Consider the following 19,813-nt stretch of genomic DNA (forward strand, 5'->3'; position numbering starts at 1 on the left):
ATCGGAGCATGACCATAAAACATATCTCTCATATAAATCGAACAACCATTATTCTCAGACTTAAATGAGTAGCCATCTCGTATTAAACGAGATCCAGATACAATGTTCATGCTCAAACTTGGTACTAAATAACAATTATTAAGGTTCAAAACTAATCCCGTGGGTAAATGTAGAGGTAGCGTGCCGACGGCGATCACATCGACTCTGGAACCATTCCCGACGCGCATCTGACCTCGTCCTTTGCCAGTCTCCGCTTATTCCGCAGCTCTTGCTGTGAGTTACAAATATGAGCAACGACACCGGTATCAAATACCCAGGAGTTACTACGAGTACTGGTAAGGTACACATCAATTACATGTATATCAAATATACCTTTAGTGTTGCCGGCCTTCTTATCCGCTAAGTATTTGGGGAAGTTCCGCTTCTAGTGACCCTTCCCCTTGCAATAAAAGCACTCAGTCTCAGGCTTTGGTCCATTCTTTGACTTCTTCCCGGCAACTGGCTTACCGGGCGCGGCAACCTCCTTGCCGTCCTTCTTGAAGTTCTTCTTACCCTTGCCCTTCTTGAACTTAGTGGTCTTATTGACCATCAACACTTGATGTTCTTTCTTGATTTCAACCTCTGCTGACTTCAGCATAGAAAATACTTCAGGAATGGTCTTTACCATCCCCTGCATATTGTAGTTCATCACAAAGCTCTTGTAGCTTGGTGGGAGCGACTGAAGGATTCTGTCAATGACTGCCTCATCAGGGAGGTTAATATTCAGCTGGGTCATACGGTTGTGCAACCCAGACATCTTGAGTATGTGCTCACTGACAGAACTATTTTCCTCCATCTTACAACTATAGAACTTGTCAGAGATGTCATATCTCTCGACCCGGGCGTGAGCTTGGAAAACTAGTTTCAGCTCTTCGAACATCTCATATGCTCCGTGATGCTCAAAACGCTTTTGGAGGCCCGGTTCTAAGCTGTAAAGCATGCCGCACTGAACGAGGGAGTAATCATCAGCACGAGACTGCCAAGCATTCATAATGTCTTGGTTCTCTGGGACGGGAGCGTCACCTAGCGGTCCTTCTAGGACATATTGTTTCCTGGCAGCTATGAGGATGATCCTCAAGTTCCGGACCCAGTCCGTATAGTTGCTGCCATCATCTTTCAGCTTGGTTTTCTCTAGGAACGCGTTGAAGTTCAAGTTGACATGAGCGTTGGCCATTTGATCTACAAGACATATTTGCAAAAGGTTTTAGACTAAGTTCATGATAATTAAGTTCATCTAATCAAATTATTGAATGAACTCCCACTCAGATTAGACATCCCTCTAGTCATCTAAGTGTTACACGATCCGAGTCGACTAGGCCGTGTCCGATCATCACGTGAGACGGACTAGTCATCATCGGTGAACATTCTCATGTTGATCGTATCTTCCATACAACTCGTGTTCGACCTTTCGGTCTTCGTGTTCCGAGGCCATGTCTGTACATGCTAGGCTCGTCAAGTTAACCCTAAGTGTTTTTGCATGTGTAAAACTGTCTTACACCCGTTGTATGTGAACGTAAGGATCTATCACACCCGATCATCACATGGTGCTTCAAAACGACAAACTTTAGCAACGGTGCACAGTTAGGGGGAACACTTTCTTGAAATTGTTATAAGGGATCATCTTATTTACTACCGTCGTCCTAAGTAAACAAGATGCATAAACATAATAAACATCACATGCAATTATATAAAGTAGTGACATGATATGGCCAATATCATATAGCTCCTTTGATCTTCATCTTCGGGGCTCCATGATCATCTTGTCACCGGCATGACACCATGATCTCCATCATCCTGATCTCCATCATCATGTCTTCATGAGGTTGTCACGCCAACGACTACTTCTACTTCTATGACTAACGCGTTTAGCAATAAAGTAAAGTAGTTTACATGGCGTTCTTCGATGACACGCAGGTCATACAAAAATAAAGACAACTCCTATGGCTCCTGCCGGTTGTCATACTCATCGACATGCAAGTCGTGATTCCTATTACAAGAACATGATCTCATACATCACAATATATCATTCATCATTCATCACAACTTCTGGCCATATCACATCACATGATCAATCGCTGCAAAAACAAGTTAGACGTCCTCTAATTGTTGTTGCATCTTTTACGTGGCTGCAATTGGGTTCTAGCAAGAACGTTTTCTTACCTACGAATAACCACAACGTGATCTTGTCAACTTCTATTTACCCTTCATAAGGACCCTTTTCATCGAATCCGCTCCAACTAAAGTGGGAGAGACAGACACCCGCCAGCCACCTTATGCAACTAGTGCATGTCAGTCGGTGGAACCGGTCTCACGTAAGCGTACGTGTAAGGTTGGTCCGGGCCGCTTCATCCCACAATACCGCTGAAGCAAGATAAGACTAGTAGTGGCAAGCAAGTTGAAAAGATCTACGCCCACAACAAAATTGTGTTCTACTCGTGCAAAGAGAACTATGCATAAACCTGGCTCTGATACCACTGTTGGGGAACGTTGCAGAAAATTAAAAATTTTCCCACAGTTTCACCAAGATCCATCTATGAGTTCATCTAAGCAACGAGTCAAGGGAGTGAGTTTGCATCTACATACCACTTGTAGATCGAGTGCGGAAGCGTTCAAGGGGATGGTGATGATGAAGTCGTACTCGCCGTGATTCGGATCACGGATGACCAAGTGCTGAAAGGACAGCACCTCCGCGTTCAACACACGTACGGGACGGACGACGTCTCCTCCGTCTTGATCCAGCAAGGAGGAAGGAGAGGATGAGGAAGACAGCTCCAATGGCAGCACGACGGCGTGGTGCAGTTGGTGCAGCAGTACTCCGGCAGGGCTTCGCCAAGCACGTACGGAGGAGGAGAGGTGTTGGGGAGGGGAGGGGCTGCGCCTTGGCTTGTGTTGTTGCATCCCTCCCCTCACCCCTCTATATATAGGGGAAGGGGCAAGGGGGGCCGGCCCTCTAGGGGAAACCCTAGAGGGGGGCGGCGGCCAAAGGGTGAGGGGAAAGAGGGGAGGCTTGCCCCCCAAGCTAGGGGGGCGCCCCCTTTAGGGTTTCCCCTCCCCTTTGCCTAGCCGCATGGGCCTAGGTGGGGAGGCGCGCCCAGCCCACTAGGGGCTGGCTCCCTCTCCCACACAGCCCATGTGGCCCCCCCGGGAGGGGTGGCCCCACCCGGTGGACCCCCGGCACCCTTCCGGTGGCCCCGGTACAATACCGGTATGCCACCGAAACTTTCCGGTGTCCGTTTAACCACTTTCCATATATAAATCTTTACCTCCGGACCATTCCGGAACTCCTCGTGACGTCCGGGATCTCATCTGGGACTCCGAACGACATTCGGTAATCACATACAAGTCTTCCTAATAACCCTAGCGTCACCGAACCTTAAGTGTGTAGACCCTACGGGTTCGGGAGACACGCAGACATGACCGAGATGCTCTCAGGTCAATAACCAACAGCGGGATCTGGATACCCATGTTGGCTCCCACATGCTCCTCGATGTTGTCATCGGATGAACCACGATGTCGAGGATTCGATCAAACCCCGTATGCAATTCCCTTTGTCAATCGGTACGTTACATGCCCGAGACTCGATCGTCGGTATCCCAATACCTCGTTCAGTATCGTTACCGGCAAATCACTTTACTCGTACCGTAATGCATGATCCCGTGACCAGACACTTGGCCACCTTGAGCTCATTATGATGATGCACTACCGAGTGGGCCCAGTGATACCTCTCCGTAACACGGAGTGACAAATCCCAGTCTCGACCCGTGTCAACCCAACAGACACTTTCGGAGATACCTATAATGCACATTTATAGTCACCCAGTTACGTTGTGACGTTTGGTACACCCAAAGCACTCCTACGGTATCTGGGAGTTACACGATCTCATGGTCTAAGGAAGAGATACTTGACATTGGAAAAGCTCTAGCAAACGAACTAACCGACCTTTGTGCTATGCTTAGGATTGGGTCTTGTCCATCACATCATTCTCCTAATGATTTGATCCTGTTATCAACGACATCCAATGTCCATAGCCAGGAAACCATGGCTATCTGTTGATCACAACGAGCTAGTCAACTAGAGGCTCACTAGGGACATATTGTGGTCTATGTATTCACACGTGTATTACGATTTCCGGATAATACAGTTATAGCATGAATAAAAGACAATTATCATGAACAAAGAAATATAATAATAATCCTTTTATTATTGCCTCTAGGGCATATTTCCAACAGAACATAGTGACACAGATGCCCCGCCATTTCATAAGGCGGCGATGGACTTGGGACGCTGACGACTAGTTGGTGCCGCAAACAACAAATGCAGTTCTGGCTGTGCATGACGAGAGACTGGAGTCAACCATGGAAGCCGTGAGGCACGTTGTGCTGACAAAGAACTATGCTGAGCTAATTGATGAAGCATGCAATAGTGATGAGACAGTGAGAGTTGCAGAAAAACACAGGAAGGCCCTGAAAAAAAAAGAGCTTAATGAGATCAAGAAGAGGAAAGCTGAGGAAGTCTTACACCGGTTCCCTCGCATGTCAAGTGTGCCTTCGTCCACGGGGCCATCTACAGAAAACTCGGAGATAGGATCTGGAACAGCAAGCACACAAACCCAGGTCAGGAACCCGTCCCGTTCCATCAAAAAGGGGCGTCCAAAAAAGATAAGATACAAATCAGGATTGGAGATTCAAGCAAAACACAAGAAAACAAAGAAAGGGACAGGCAATCCGTAAGCAACATTGGGGCGCTGTGACATGGTCCTTGTGGACATTTTGTTTTGTAACCTAGATGTTGTGAATTTTTTGTTAAGTTGGGAGAATGACTCTTGAGGGGCATCAGAAGTTGAAGGAAAACACGTTGAATGGATAAATGCAGTTTCTATGTTATGGGTACTTAATCTGCCATGTTATGTGTAGTTAATCTGCCATGCTATTTTGTACTGGATCTGCCATGATATTTTGTACTAGATCTGCCATAATATTTTGTACTGGATCTGCCATGTTAATTGTACTGGATCTGCCATGTTAATTGTACTAGATCTACCATGTTAATTATGCCGAATCTACTGTGTTGTTTGCACTGAATCTGCCATGTTAGCTGTACTGCAATATGACATGGTATTTGTAATGACTCATCGCCGAATGAAAAACGATGATGACTTTCACTAACCATATCTAATGAACTACATTTTGCCATGTTTTAAAACATCATAGACGCACTAGTAGCAGCAAATTGTTGCTACAAAATGATGAAACCATAATAATAATGATAAACATAAAACGTATCTGCTGTCACACCTAAATAGGTTCACATCCACACATATATTACAGAAAATATTCAAATCTCGCTCACACACCACCACTACATACTAGGCTACGCGGGGTTGCAGTCGTAACAAGCACACGAACATAGTTTTGACAAAGAAACAAAAGATAGTACCTTACATTCCTCAGCAACAGAATGTAAGGTATGCGTCAGGTGTGTAACGCCACGTGATCACTTGTACTTCTTGATGACTTTCTTCACAGCTTCCTCCATGAACTCGCATGCTCTGGACCGCTTGTTGAAATCTTCATTTGTCAACCAGTTCCATGTGTAAATTTTCCGGAGCTCAACGACCATTGCAGCTGTGACAGCGGGGACAAGTCTACCTTCCCACTTTGCAAAGTATTCCAATGTGTGAAAGCCACAGTCCGTCCTACACAAGAAAAAGAATAAGGTGAACTCACAAAAAGGACAGACATACAAATGATAAACTTCAATTCAGATGTAACAACATGGAGGAGGGGGGTAGGAAATTACGTGTTCCCTTGATTCGTGGTCGCCACGTACTCAATTGGGAAATGTCTGATCTTGACCTTTGAGTTTTCGTAGTGACGGTTCCATGACTCTTTGACGTTGTTGATGAAGAATTCAGCATACGAAGTAAGGTTTGCATCAGCTGCCGAACGCATTGAATCAAGCACCTCAAAGCGTTGGTTCTTCAGGTCAAGACAGATCGCATAGTGGTGACCACACTTGTCGTGTGAGTCATGTGGTGCAAACTCCTGGAACATGGGGAACATGACCTGCATGTAAAAGTGAAGGAAATGAGAAGCAGAGTTCACATGAAGAACAACAGAGGGACAAGAAAAGTTGCCGTCCATGTATGAACAAAATTTGCCGTGTATTTTACTTTGAAGTTGCCACATAGTTTGCACGGGATGCAAAAAATCGAAAAATTAGTTTGCACGACAACTGATGCCACATGAAACATCTGGCACATGAACAAAAAGTGCAGATGATGGCAAAAAACCATTCCATGTGAAAAAAGTGCAAAAAGGGAAGGAGAACTCACATATTTCTTCACTGTGAACTTGAATTCACCGTGTTGAGCAAAATTCTTCCTCGGGATTTTGTGGTGGAAGTCACCATCCCATATTTTGCAGGTCACACTGTAATGCATGATTGTTTTGTCGGGAGACATATCCATATGCTTGTTGATGTAGTCAATCCCGCACGCAACTACATTCGTCGACATTTTACCGTTTGGTCTCATGGACTCAGCAATATCACCTAGGTCGACGTACGTCGATTCGCATTGAATAACCTTGGTTCTGTCCAAACATGAGCTGTATGAAAACGATATAGCATGAAAGTATCATGTCTACTAAGTAAAAAGAGAAAGAACTAAAACATAAAGTGGATCATGTCTAGAAAGTACAAAGAAGGTGAATGGTAAAAAAGAGCAAGGCAAAATGAGAGATTATGTGGTGAGGTCATTTACGCTTTCAGTTCCTTCATGTGCTTGCTGCTGGCCCTCGCATTACCAAATCGCTTGACAATATCGTACAACTGGGTCTGTTCCTTCGTGGCCCTGACTTCAGGCTCGTAGTCTTCCACGGGGGGTGGGTGAACTACCCTCTGCTGCCTCACAGAACCAGGGGTGGCACTCCTAATGGTATCCTCAGATACCGTATCTGCAGGCACATTGGAACTTGATTGCCCCTGACCTCGTGAGGACCTCCTCTGCAATGCTGACTCCTCAATCCTACGGTAAGCTTCATCAAGAGACGGTGAAATCTCCTCAAGGGTGCCTGCAAGGATGAAAATGTGGTTTAGGATACCTGAAAAACAAAACAAAAGTAGAGCGAATAGAAAAAGGTGCATGATATGTAATGTAGATACAAAAATTGGGGAGTTGCCATGTGAAAGGAAATCCAGTTGCCAGGTGTATTGCATTGTATTTGCCATGTGAAAGCAACTGCAGTTGCCATGTTGTGCGTACTCCAGTTGCCATGTGAAGGCAAATCCAGTTCCCAGGTGTCTTTTGCACTGTAATTGCCATGTTAAGGCAACTGCAGTTGCCATGTTGTTCCAACTCCAGTTGCCATGTGGTTGCCGGATGAGAAATGCAGCATGGAAACAAAAAATGCAGGTGACATGCTGCAGCAAGTCCAAATACAAATATATAGAGTGTTATAGTTGCCATGTGAGAACAAGTACACTTGCCATGTTTTATCAACACCAGTGCAAAAATGTGCTTGCCCTAATGGAAACTACAGCATGGCAACAAAAATGTAGGTGAGATGGTGCAGTAAATTCGATTGCCATCTCATCACATGTCAGTTGCCATCACATATGAGAAACCAAAAAAAAGGAAAAAATTGATTGGGATAAAAGTCATACTGCACAGGTGTATAAAAGAAAAAATATAAACGCAGAAGAAAATGTACCTTGGACGATCGGCTCAGCGAACTTGACAGCCTTCCTGCCCTCAACCATTGGCTGCGCCATCATTGTGGGCATGCCTCTCGGAAAAGCAAAGGCAACTGGCATAGGATCTTGAGCCACTGGTTGATCTTGACTGACGCCAAGGCTGAAGCTCGGTGGGGTGAAGGCCATTGAGTGCCTCTCATGCCTACTGGCCGGACCGCGAACAACTTGCGGGGCAGAATCCAATGGTGAAAGATCAACAAACATATCTGAATCAACCGCTGCAGAATCATCAGGCTTGTCAATAGGGCGGGGCGTGCTGTCAGTGGTGACGGGCGTAGATTTGTTGACAATCCTCTTGTTGGGGATGTAGGGGACACCGATGTTGATTGAGAGTTTGGAAGTGTGCAGATTTAAGCTGGGGATTTCCACTGCGGGTAAAGGCGCAGTCTACTCCGGATGTTCACGTTCATCACTCGTGCCCGGCTTGGCACCTGCATCAGTTGTACTCTGGTCTTCTGGTTTCTCCATAACATTGCTTTTGGCAGTTGGCGGGAACAATGTGGACGCATGGACGTAACCAGACTCATCTCAGCTGCTCCTAGCTGCAGCTGGTGCGTTGGATACGACTGTTGATTGCTTGCGGGGGCTATGACACCTAGGTGGAAGACCAGCGCGCGGAACAGTGGCCTGAGCAATATCTGCACCACTAAGAGCTGGAGCTATTGTGCCAAGACTCTCACCTGCAGATGGCATATCATTATGAACTGCCGCCTCAGCAACTTCTATCGTGGGCACAGGAGTGCCACCACGCACGCGCTTGGAATCAGTGTCAGACGATCGGGAATCTTCCTTGCTTAGGTTGGTCTCGGGGGCATCTACTTCAACACTTCCTGATGGGGTGGCATGGCTCACAGCAGCATCCTTCATTGCCAGAAGAGTGGGCAATATTTTAGCTGTCCTGGCAGACACCGACTCGTCACTCCCCGATGTACGGATGCCCGTTGTTCTAGCCTGCACATCTATAGCAGGCGGAGATGGTCGGCCACTTGCATCAGAGTTAGTGGGAACAGTTGACGGTGCAGCAGCAGTTTTGTCACCTAGCGCCTCATGAACGTCTGAGTTGCCCCCTGTTGACAACTTTGAATGAAGGCGTTCGAGTGGGTCCCTAATGATATGCTTGGCCCCGCGTGCAGTAGTCTTCTTCACCCTGCAAAAATGAAAGCACATTAAAAAGGTATTAAAAATGAACAAAGAATGTTTGCCATGGTAGAAATCTAAAAAAATGAAAAATAAGTAGAAAAGCTGGTAGTTGCCATGTGAGGGGAATATGAGTTGCCATGTGGCATAGTTAGCAGTTGCCATGCAAGTCCATCAATAGTTGCCATGTTGGCCAACTTGAAGAATGCTAAAAATGTCTGATCTGCCAGTAATGCAATTTTAAAACTAGGTATGGGATGAGCACACAAGCCAATGGAAAAGATGGCAGTTGCCATGTAGGGTACAGTGAGAGTTGCCATTTGGCCTAGATAGCAGTTGCCATGTAAAAATAAGTAGGAGTTGCCATGCACTCATAAAAGGGAAGGAAAATCATTTTGAAAAACAGCAGTTGCCATATGGGGATGATGACAAAAGCCCATGTGACAAGCTGAACGGATGCATTGAAAAAACAAAAAATATAGCACTATGCCAATGAAAGCGCATGGAAAACCTACTTCTTGACTGGCTTTCTCAGGTCTGGCAACACGACAGGATGCCCGGTGTTGGACGTCATTGTACGAGGAGATGACCTAGTGGAAGGGGTGTCACCAGAAATAGGGGCACCTTTGTTCAACCGAGCAGGAGCACGGGCTGGCGTTGGTGCCTGTTTCTTCGTAACTGCTCGTCCACCAGCTGTCGCCTCCCTGCACGTGAAAGATGGAGGAAAAAAAGGTGGCAATTGTCACACAGCATACCCATTGCCGCGCTTAGTAAAATCAAGTGCAAAAAGGGATCATTCTGTTCCAAAAAATATAGACAAAGCAAAAAACTAAAATTAAAGTCGAACCTCCTCCTGGCAGCTACGGGATCAGTCCTAGACCTCTTGCCAAGAGATCCCTGCCCAACATCCTCTGGAGCCCTCCCCCTCTTTCATGGCAACACCCCCTTGCCTCTCGCAGCCATATGTTCTTTGACTTTCTCCGGTGGGGGGACATCTGGTGCATCTTTCCCCTTGTTAGCACCTGCACGAACTTCAGCATGTTCATCATCATCGGTGTCCTCTTCCGTGTTCTCCATGTCATCGTCGTCATCCTTGCTAAGACCAGCGTCTCCATCTAGTTCATCTTGTGTGTCAGCAAGCTCTTGGGAATTGTTGTAGTCATACCGGCCACGACAACCAGTTGGCCGATGTGTCCGTTCTGGGACAAATGAAGTGAACTGCCTCGCAACCGCGTCACTGTCAGAGCCACTAAGAGACGTCCACCCCTCAACTAACTTCCCGAGCAAGCCGGTCATTCCAGATGCAAACTGCCCAATTAGATGCTCAACAGGTGCCCTCGCCTGTGCAGGGAACAAAGAAGGAGAAATAACCACCCATATTACAGTCACTTGCGCGACATCAAAAATAATCCAAGGCAAAACGATAGATGTAGATCTTTTGATTACCTCAGTAGGGCAAGACGGAGCTGAGTGCACGTCCATCCACTTTCCAAAGTTTTGAGGCCCCCCAAACACGCTGTAGTCTATAGCATGCTTGGCCATCAGTTGGAAAAAACAAAAAAAAGCTAGGATGTAAGAGAGAGAATGACGAACACCGACTAGCAGTTCATGTGTTGTAAAAATGGAAAAAAAAAGACGCGAATGTAAGTTTCAGCACGAACGATAGAGTTGCCATGTGGAGTGAGACATGGATACCATGCGCAGACAGCCATGGCTAACAAAGATAGTCATCTCTTGTGAACCATAGACGGTTGTCGCATGTCAAATTTGTAAGCATGCCGTGTAGAGAATGAAACCAAAACTAACCTGCAGTTTTCCATATTTGGTATCAGTTACACTGTCTGCAGCAAGCACAACCTTGACAGCGTTGATAGTCCATGCAGAAACAGCAAACTTGTGCGTAGGCGGCGGGCCTCCTGTCCGAGTGAAATCCACGGTGGACAGATTAAGACAGTCGACGTACATGAGCTGATGTACAACAATTTTGAAAAGAAATAAAATAGCAGTTGCCATCATGGTACTTTGCGGAAAAAACAGGATAATCTGTGTTCCCATGATAATCAAGTTGAAGTGCATGAAAAACAGAAAAAGAAGAAGTTGCCATCTGTGTGTGCTAATTGCCATCATAATGTAATGGCAGTTGCCATATTGTAATGTTGGCAGTTGCCATATTGTAATGATGACAGTTGCCACATTGTAATGATGGCAGTTGCCACATTGTAATGATGGCAGTTGCCACATTGTAATGATGGCAGTTGCCATCATAATATGATGGCAGTTGCCATCATAATATGATGGCAGTTGCCATCTTGTTATGATCAGGTTGCCATGCATGAATAAAAGGGTGTTAAAAAAGAGTGTCCACAGAAAAGACTCGTAAAAAAATACCATTAAATGCAGTCGACAACCCTTTTGGTACATCTTGTTTGAGAATGCGTCGTGCAGGAAGTCGGTTATGAACTTACACCAATTCATGTTCTTCACATCTTCCAGTTTTGCCTGCACCGCACAAAATTTCAGGACAACGAGTTGCCGCATCAGAAATCGAATGGAAAAAAACATCAAAAAACACTGGCAGTGACTAGCTTTACACATGACATCGGAGCAAAAAGGTCAAAGGAAAATAAAGTAGTAAAGATGGATCATTCACCAGGATGGGGAAGCATTTGTTGCTTGGGCGAAGAAAAGTGGTCGGCGCGAAAATAGCTGAGATGAGGTACATGAGTAGCTTCATCTTAAAAACATCTCCATGGGTTGTCATGGCCTGCAGCGAATCTGCCAGTACAGACGTGTTCGGCATGGATTCCAACCCAAGAAACAAAGGGGGGAACAACGCTTCCTTGATCCATTATTGACCTCGTACGGGACTTTGATCTGTCCACGAGGCACACCCAAAGTGCAGAATACAGATTCCTCGTTCAACGGTAGTCTTCCACGTCCCGGAATCACAAATTCCCTAGAGGCGGGGTCGTAAATCTCACCAAGCCAGTCGCATACATGGTTGACAAGATTCGTGCACCGGACATTCATCAGAGCCTGCATACCCATCTCAGCAGCAGCTCCCTTCTGATCGTCGGTAAATCTGTCAGTCAATGTAGTCAGTTGTTCTTGGGAGGCTCTGTTGCGAATACATTTCTTCTTCTGCGAAAAATAGACAAAAAGAATCAGTTGTTGCCATGTTTTGCACTGTCATGAAATTTTAGTTCATGACAAGATGACTGCAAAGCTCGAGGTGGCAACCAATAACATATGCACGAGGAGGAGGGGTGTGTGGACAGTTACCTCATCGCCCTCTTTTCTCCGTCCAGTTGCCCGATTATGCTGTGGTGGATCCATGAAATCATCATCATCGTTCTGACGATGAACGCGAGCCATTCTGCTGAGGTAGGAACAAACCAAATTGTCATGGTGGAAATGAAAACAGAATGCAGGGACATAAGCAGTTGCCACATAACAGAAAATGTCAACTAGTGAATGCAAAATATCGCATGAACATGCACGCACCCCCTGTGATTGTCGAAAACATAAATGTGGCAATTAAGCACATTGGTTACATTTGAAAAATTGTACAGATCGTAAATGCACTTAAAAACAAAATGTTAAAGTTGCCATGTTAGCACAATATAGTACTTATTGAAAGTCACAGAATCCTCCACTGCACAAAGCCTAACATGTGGCAGCTCACACCCTGTCCTAAACACACCAAATGAGTTGCCATGTGTTCAGCGGCAAAAATGTGCTTGGTTGAAATTGCCATGTTAAAATGTAACACATAATACAGAAAACAATGAAAAACATCTAATGAAGAACCAGAAAAATTGCCACAGTGTGTTCAGATATCGCAAATCATCATGGTAAAACACGAAAATTGCGTCTGCCGTACAATGAATTTGCCACATTATACCCTATACTGACTGTAATATGGCAACAGACATACTGTGGTCAGACAAAATTGTTGCCACATGAGAAGCATATGTATGGCATCTGACACAATTGGTTTGCAAATTAGTTTCCATGTTATGAAGCTAAATTACCACATTATCCTGTCTGCAATATGGCAACAGACAAGGTGTGTTCACATTCTATTTGCCACAAGAATATACTATCCAGGTGGCAACAGACACATTTGATGTGCAGATTAGTTGCCATCAAGTGCAATTGGTTGCTGAAAATGCAGTGACTACCAATTAACTACACTTTACAATTCATACAGTGTGGCAACTATCACATTATTTTCAGGAAATTAGTTGCCACATGGAAAAGCATGTTTGTGTCAACTATCATAGTAAGTCAGGAAATTAGTTGCCACATGGAAAAGTATGTTTGTGGCAACTATCACAGTAATTCAGGAAATTAGTTGCCACATGGGAAAGCATGTTTGTGGCAACTATCACAGTCATTCAATAAATTAGTTGCCGCATGGGAAAACATGTTTGTGGCAACTACAACAGTCATTCAGGAAGTTAGTTTCCCATACACTCATGATAGGTACTCAAGCTACCAGGTTTGCCTTCATACTGCAGTTTCAGAAACACTAAACTAGGTCTAGGGTTCAATGGCAACTGTAATGACTTGAAATTCCTCAAAATTCTCCCTGAACTGATCACAAATACCAATTCGAATCAATGCGCAACCAACAGACCGGAAAACAACGGCCCAATCCCAAGGCACAACCAGTGTGTGTCTCTGGACAGGCAAAACCACACCAGCGAGACCGCCGCCGCGGCGGCGACGAAACTGCCCAGTGCCACCAAAAACGGCAAGCACAGGACTCCGCCGCAGGCGGGAACACCCACGCATCGCCAAATCGCCTGAATCCCTATGAATCTCGAGCGAAGCATCGAACGGGGAGGGAAGGGGGGAAAATGCAGGCAAGGATTGCGAGAGTGGGAGCGAGCATTACCTTCAATCTGCAGGTGCTCCGGCGAGCACCACCGACGGCCGCGAACACCGTCGACTCTTCCGCCTCCGCCGTCGCCTTCTCCCCTCGACTTCTCCCCCAATGATTTGAAATGCGAAGTGGGTTGTGCGAGTGACTGCGGGGATGAGGAAATGAAACCGTGACAGGGAGGGGGGGCGAAGTGCGCGACGTGTTTGACGTCAACCACGGTCGGCGCGGGGCGTGCGGGCGCATGGCAGTTCCACCGCACGCCCCCGGGTGGCAACCGCTGACCGCGGAGGGGCAACCGGCGTGCGGGCGACCTGTCTCACGCACCACACACACGCCTTGTCCTACGTGGCACAGAAAATCGACCAGACTGTGTCAAGATTCGTGCAGAACGTACTGACGGCGATGGATGCGTGTGGTCGAGATGGTGAACGCCCACATGTGTGGGCGTTAACATTTCCGATTCTTTATTATGAAGTGGATGGTGAGATCACATACATTGATGTGTTTAAGGAGTTGTACCTAAGCAAACAAAATTCAAACTAAAGCACGCCCGCAAGCAAGTATTTCTGAGCATTATTTTTTTGAATCCCTAGTGGTTATAATCGTGCTCAGAAAGATCCACCGATCACAAATAGGTGCATGATTTTGATGGAAAAATATATGGTGGGCTATGGACGGGCAACCCCAATTTTTATTTGTTGTAGCACAAGTCACATACAGACAGAGCATGAGCACACCAGGAATAAAAAACGCCATAAATTCCTCTTGTGAATCTTTGTATTTTCAGTTCCCTGAACCACTGGATTACGGCAGCGCATTTTCCTTCATGAAACCTGCACGCTGGCGTTGACGATCTCCGGGACGGACCTGATCCTCAGAGCAGGGCTGATGGAGAGCAGGCCGGCGAAGCTCTCCGGCGACACCCTCATCCCGCCGACGTTGATGCACGCCAGCTCGGGGCACTTGCTCACCAGCGCCACCAGGCCGGCCGCCGTGACATGGCGGCAGCTCCACAGCATGAGGCTCTGCACAAGAAAACTCGGCCCGTCAGTGCTTGCGTGCACGCAGCCTGAACAGCAAAACTGATGCTGAAAATTCAAAGTATGTTGGAACACTCTAACAGACTGGGTCATATGTTCTTTTTTAATAATGGCTTCAGTTTTTCATGCTTTGGATACTGCTTAAATGAAGTTTGACTATGTTCGTATCATGCATGAGGCCTCAAGGCACTCCTGCACCCCTCTCAAGGCCTAAATTTTAGAAATTAAAACATAGTAGTACCTTCAGATTCGTACAGTTATTCGCAACTGCATACAATGATTCATCGGTGATAAATGTTCCACCAATATTGAGATGCTGCAAAGAATGGGCTCTTGAAACCTGCGAAGGGGTTGAAAAAACCCACATTGACAAAATATTTGATAAGTTAACCCAGAGTATACTAGTACTCCCTTCGATCCATATGTAAAGCTCATTCGACTCGTAACAGAAACAAAACGAAAAAAACCTGTTCTCTCGATACTTGCACGGACATCTTAACAAACAGATTATAACCAAAACGGCATTTTCTTATATTATATAAATGAAATGAATGAGTATTTATGAGAAAAATAAGCATGATTAAGAGGTTTTAAGCATGTATTTGTGCTGTTCATGGAAGAGTAAAAACTGAATTAAACATTTTGGATGGTTCAGAATGGAAAGCTACTGCGATCGTCCGACCTGAACAATGAATTGTTACAATGGTAACCATGAGATAAATTACTTGATCTGACAGCGCATTATCACGAAAGCTCTGGCTTAATAAATATATGACGGCATCCTGCGACTTCACAGTTCCATACTGAAATCCTTGTGCTACAGTACAAGTGATGTGACCAACATATCAAGGTTGCAGAAGAACACAACCAAGCAGTTGCATCAAAAAAGGAACAAGAGAAAACAGAGGAGTATATATTTACCAGACTAACGACGCCCTTGTCAGTGATCCCGGCCAATCCCCACAGCGAGATCGCCGTCAGCTTGCCGACGCACTCCGCCGTGGAGATCTGCAGCAGCCCTCCGTCGGTGATGTGGCAGCCCCAGCAGCCCCGCGAACTTCTCAAACAAAATTCACGGCCACAAAGACAGAGTTAGAAAAACTATGGTTGAAAAAAAATATGCAGAAAGAACATGCATTTCGATATGACGAAGAACCAATCCACCAATCTACTTCTACTCACACGTCGAGGTCGCGGAGGTTGACGGCGGCGCGGATGAGGCGTGCGGCGGAGTCGTCGCCCGTGCGCTGCCCCGCGAAGCTCAGCCGCCGCCGGGACGCCAGCGACCGGCCCACCGCCTGGCGCCACCGCCGGCTCACTTCCCCGGCCCTGACGACGACGAAAAGATCAGCGAGTCATCACACAACACAACGGAGCCGTAAGCTTGGGAATCATGGCGCGTCCATGATTGGTAGTAAACTAGTAATACGTACATGGCGAGATCGTGGAAGGAGGAGAGGAGGAAGAGCACGTGCGCCAGGAGGTCGGCGGGAAGCCGCTCAATGTGCGGCTCCTCCTCCATTTCCTTCGCCGCGGCGGCGCCGCCCCCTCCTTGCTCTGTCTGCGGTTGCATCCCCGTTTTTGCTCGGTCTGGCTCTCGCCGTCGCGCGGGTGGAAAGGCTTATACAGGCACGGCAGATCGGGTGGGGCACTGTACTGGAGTTGAGTGTGGACATGTTTCCGGAGTGTGCACATCATCGCGTCATACATGGAGATGGAGGCGCCCACCTGTCAGCCGCGCTCCTAAAAGAAAGTAAATTACGGTTATGACCCTAGAATCGAGAACACAGAATTTGAGATCGTGGGTATTCAAGGTCTCGTATTCGTTTAGAGCATGTACAGTACGTACAAAGTACTTTTTTTTTGCGATCATACGTACAAAGTACTTGCTCCTAACGCGAATGTAATGATATACCAGTATTTTTGCTGATATATAAGTAACATTTTTTTTGACCAAGCAAAGTTGATACTGAAATGCATGCGAGCCCTAGAGCATCTACAGCAGAGCCTTAGAGCATCTCTAGCAGACCCCGTAAAACCGCGCCCCGCGTAAGGCGTTTACAATTCGACAAAAAACTGCTTTGCGGGTCGAAATCGTGCGCAGCAGAGTAGAACCCATATATGAAACTGTATAATTTAAAAAATTGCTTCGCGGGAGAAATTGCAACCACACTAGTTCATTACATACTACATGATCATTCATAGTTCATCACCATATACTACATTATCATACATACTACATTCTACTACTACTAGAGGGGGGTCGGGGATCTCATGGCGGCGAGGCCAAGATCAATATACCAAAATGGACGAGCTCGCGGCCGAGGACGACGCGGTGGAGGAGCTCAGTCCTCGTCGGAGCTGACGAGGTCGATGAACTTCTTCCTCTGTTCCTCGCGGATGCGCCGCCACTCGTCGTCCTTGTCCTTCGCGGCAAGGTTGGCCGCGACCACCTGCTTGAGGATGAGGTCTTCGAGCTCCTCGTCATGGCGCCGGCGCTCCGCATCCTCGCGCAAGCTCCGTTCGGCAATGGCGGCCGCGACCGCGTCGAAATCGTGCATGAAATCTTTAGGCCCGACGACCCCTCGACGCTCGATCTCCTCCAGCTCCTGCTTGACGGCGACGACCTCGATTTCCTCCGGCTCCTCCGACCACTCCCTCTTCACGGGGAGAAGCCCTATGCCGGAAGAGGAAGACCTTGCAGCGTGGGAAGATCTCGCGGCGGAGGACGAGCCCGCGGCCGAGGAGGGCGTACGGCAGTGCCGACGATCGTACTCCTCCGTCTCACGAAGGAGGAGGCTCGGCGGCGGCTCGAGGCCCTTGTTCGTCCACTTCCTCGCCGCGCGCTTCCTCGCGCCGTCCGAGCGGGCACGCCGCTCGCGCTCAGGGTCGTCGCCCCCACCGGAGCTGCCACCAGAGCTGTGGCCGGAGCTTCACATGCGGCCCCACATGGCGGCTGGAGGCGGAAGGGGGCTCACTGGCGGCGAGAAATGTGACGGGAGAGTGGGGAATTGCGGCGAGACGCGGCGGCAGGGGATAGGGTTTTGACCCGCATATACCCCGCGAACCCGTAGATATACTGCTTTGGGGGGTGAGGGTTTGCGGGCCATGGTAAAAATATTTATGGGCCGGGCAAGTATACGGGCTCTGTTCTCGCCAGAAAATTGGACCGAGCCCGTATACTCGCCAGAATTTTGCGGGTTTGCGACATATACGGGTCTGCTAGAGTTGCTCTTAGACCTTAGAGCAAAGTTGATATTTTTGCGGATATATACTACCTCCGTCCGGGTTTATTGCCTCATTAGTATTCCGTGTCAAAGTTTGACCATGGATTTAACTAAGAAAACAATAATGCATGTTACAAAAATTGTATCGTTAGATTCGTATTTGAACATATTTCTTAATGATATTATATTTGGTTACATGTATTAACATTTTATTAGTTAAATCAAAGGTCAAAACCTGGCACAAAAAACGAAAGGGACCAATAAATCAGGACGAAGGTAGTAAGTAACAAATATTTTGTTGACCAAGCAAATGGTCAAAGTTGATACTGAAATGCACGCGAGCCTCGGAGCATATACAATTGGACCTCATACCCATCCCAAACGTCCAGACAATGTCCGGAAGCAAAAGCGTCACCCAACTGGCCTGCCATAACCGCCCCAAACGTTCGGACTGACCTGCAGTTCCCATATCCAACACATATCTAAGGCAGATATAGGGACATCCGGATGCACCCGCCATATCGGATCCGGCCCACTCTGGCCCACCTGACTCCACATAAAATGGACCCTATCCACACTCAGACCGAAACTCTAGCAGCATTCCAGTCCACTCACCTCCCTTCCCACACTACCAAGCTCTTCTTTGACCAGCTCCGGCGTTCTCCCCCATGGCGGCTCCTGGATCAGATTTTTTTCTCTTATTTTTTATTTGGGCTTCTTTGGCCTCTCTTTTTTTTCCTTTTTTTATTTCGTCCGGAGTCTCATCCCGACTTGTGGGGGAATCATAGTCTCCATCATCCTTTCCTCACATAGGGCAATGCTCTAATAATGGAAATCATCACACTTCTATTTATTTACAACTCAAGGATTACAACTCAATACTTAGGATAAAATATGACTCTATGTGAATGCCTCCGGCGGTGTACCGGGATATGCAATGAATCAAGAGCGACATGTATGAAAGAATTATAAAGGTGGCTTTACCACAAATATGATGTCAACTACATGATCATGCAAAGCAATATGACAATGATGAAGCGTGTCATAATAAACGGAACAGTGGAAAGTTGCATGGCAATATATCTCGAATACGGCAACTTTTAATTAATTACCATGGCAACTTTTTCGTACATGACATTTTCTCTCATAGAAAATATGGCAACTTTTAATTAATTACAATGGCAATTTTTTATATGAATCTCCATGGCAATTTTGTTGTCATACTTTTGTGCTTCAACTGTTCACTCTACATACGAACATGGCGACTAAAATTCATTTGTTCCATGTGGTTGTTTGTATTTTGTGCATTCTATTTTATTTTCCTCGTAATTTTTTCATGTCACCTTTCTGAACATAATTTCCTCCATGGCAGATTTGCTATGCTTTCTTAGAGATCAATTTTGTTGTCAACCTTGCCATTGTAAAAAATAATATCATGAAAAATTATGAAATAGTTTGGCCAAACTCGAATGACAATATTTTGGAATTTTCATTTGTTATATAAGTATCATGTTCTTTTTAGAGCATGTCTAGCAGACCCCGCATAACGTGCGAACCCGCATAATCCCGGCGAGTATACGTGCTCGAACCAATTTGCTGGCCAGAATAGACCCCGTATACTCGTTCGGCCCATAAATATTTTTACCGCGACCTGCAAACGTTACCCCCGAAGCTATATAACTACGGGTTTGCGGGGCAAACGCGGGTCGAAACCCTATCCCCCG

The 19,813-nt window shown here is 46.5% G+C and overlaps 1 protein-coding gene across 1 annotated transcript; it reads right to left on the reverse strand.

Annotated features, from left to right (window-relative positions):
- Positions 1 to 14,493: 14,493 nt before the first annotated feature.
- Positions 14,494 to 16,384, reverse strand: LOC119335765 (F-box protein At5g67140-like). Its single transcript, XM_037607842.1, has 5 exons — positions 16,296 to 16,384; positions 16,045 to 16,191; positions 15,784 to 15,919; positions 15,104 to 15,202; positions 14,494 to 14,847 (listed from the first exon to the last, which is right to left on the reverse strand). The coding sequence occupies exons 1-5, from the start codon at positions 16,382 to 16,384 to the stop codon at positions 14,647 to 14,649; spliced, it is 672 nt and encodes a 223-aa protein (XP_037463739.1). The 3' UTR covers positions 14,494 to 14,646.
- Between the last annotated feature and the right edge of the window lie 3,429 nt (positions 16,385 to 19,813).

Source organism: Triticum dicoccoides, chromosome 7B, assembly GCF_002162155.2.
Source record: "Triticum dicoccoides isolate Atlit2015 ecotype Zavitan chromosome 7B, WEW_v2.0, whole genome shotgun sequence".
Taxonomy (NCBI): domain Eukaryota; kingdom Viridiplantae; phylum Streptophyta; class Magnoliopsida; order Poales; family Poaceae; genus Triticum; species Triticum dicoccoides.

What these genes read in the sequence shown, in the direction of transcription:
- LOC119335765 (XM_037607842.1), bottom strand. Translation starts at nt 16,384, where the DNA reads ATGGAGGAGGAGCCGCACATTGAGCGGCTTCCCGCCGACCTCCTGGCG. An exon ending in AACCTCCGCGACCTCGACGT is followed by an intron (nt 15,920 to 16,044) that starts GTGAGTAGAAGT and finishes TTGTTTGAGAAG; the next exon opens with TTCGCGGGGCTGCTGGGGCT. An exon ending in ATAACTGTACGAATCTGAAG is followed by an intron (nt 14,848 to 15,103) that starts GTACTACTATGT and finishes TTTCTTGTGCAG; the next exon opens with AGCCTCATGCTGTGGAGCTG.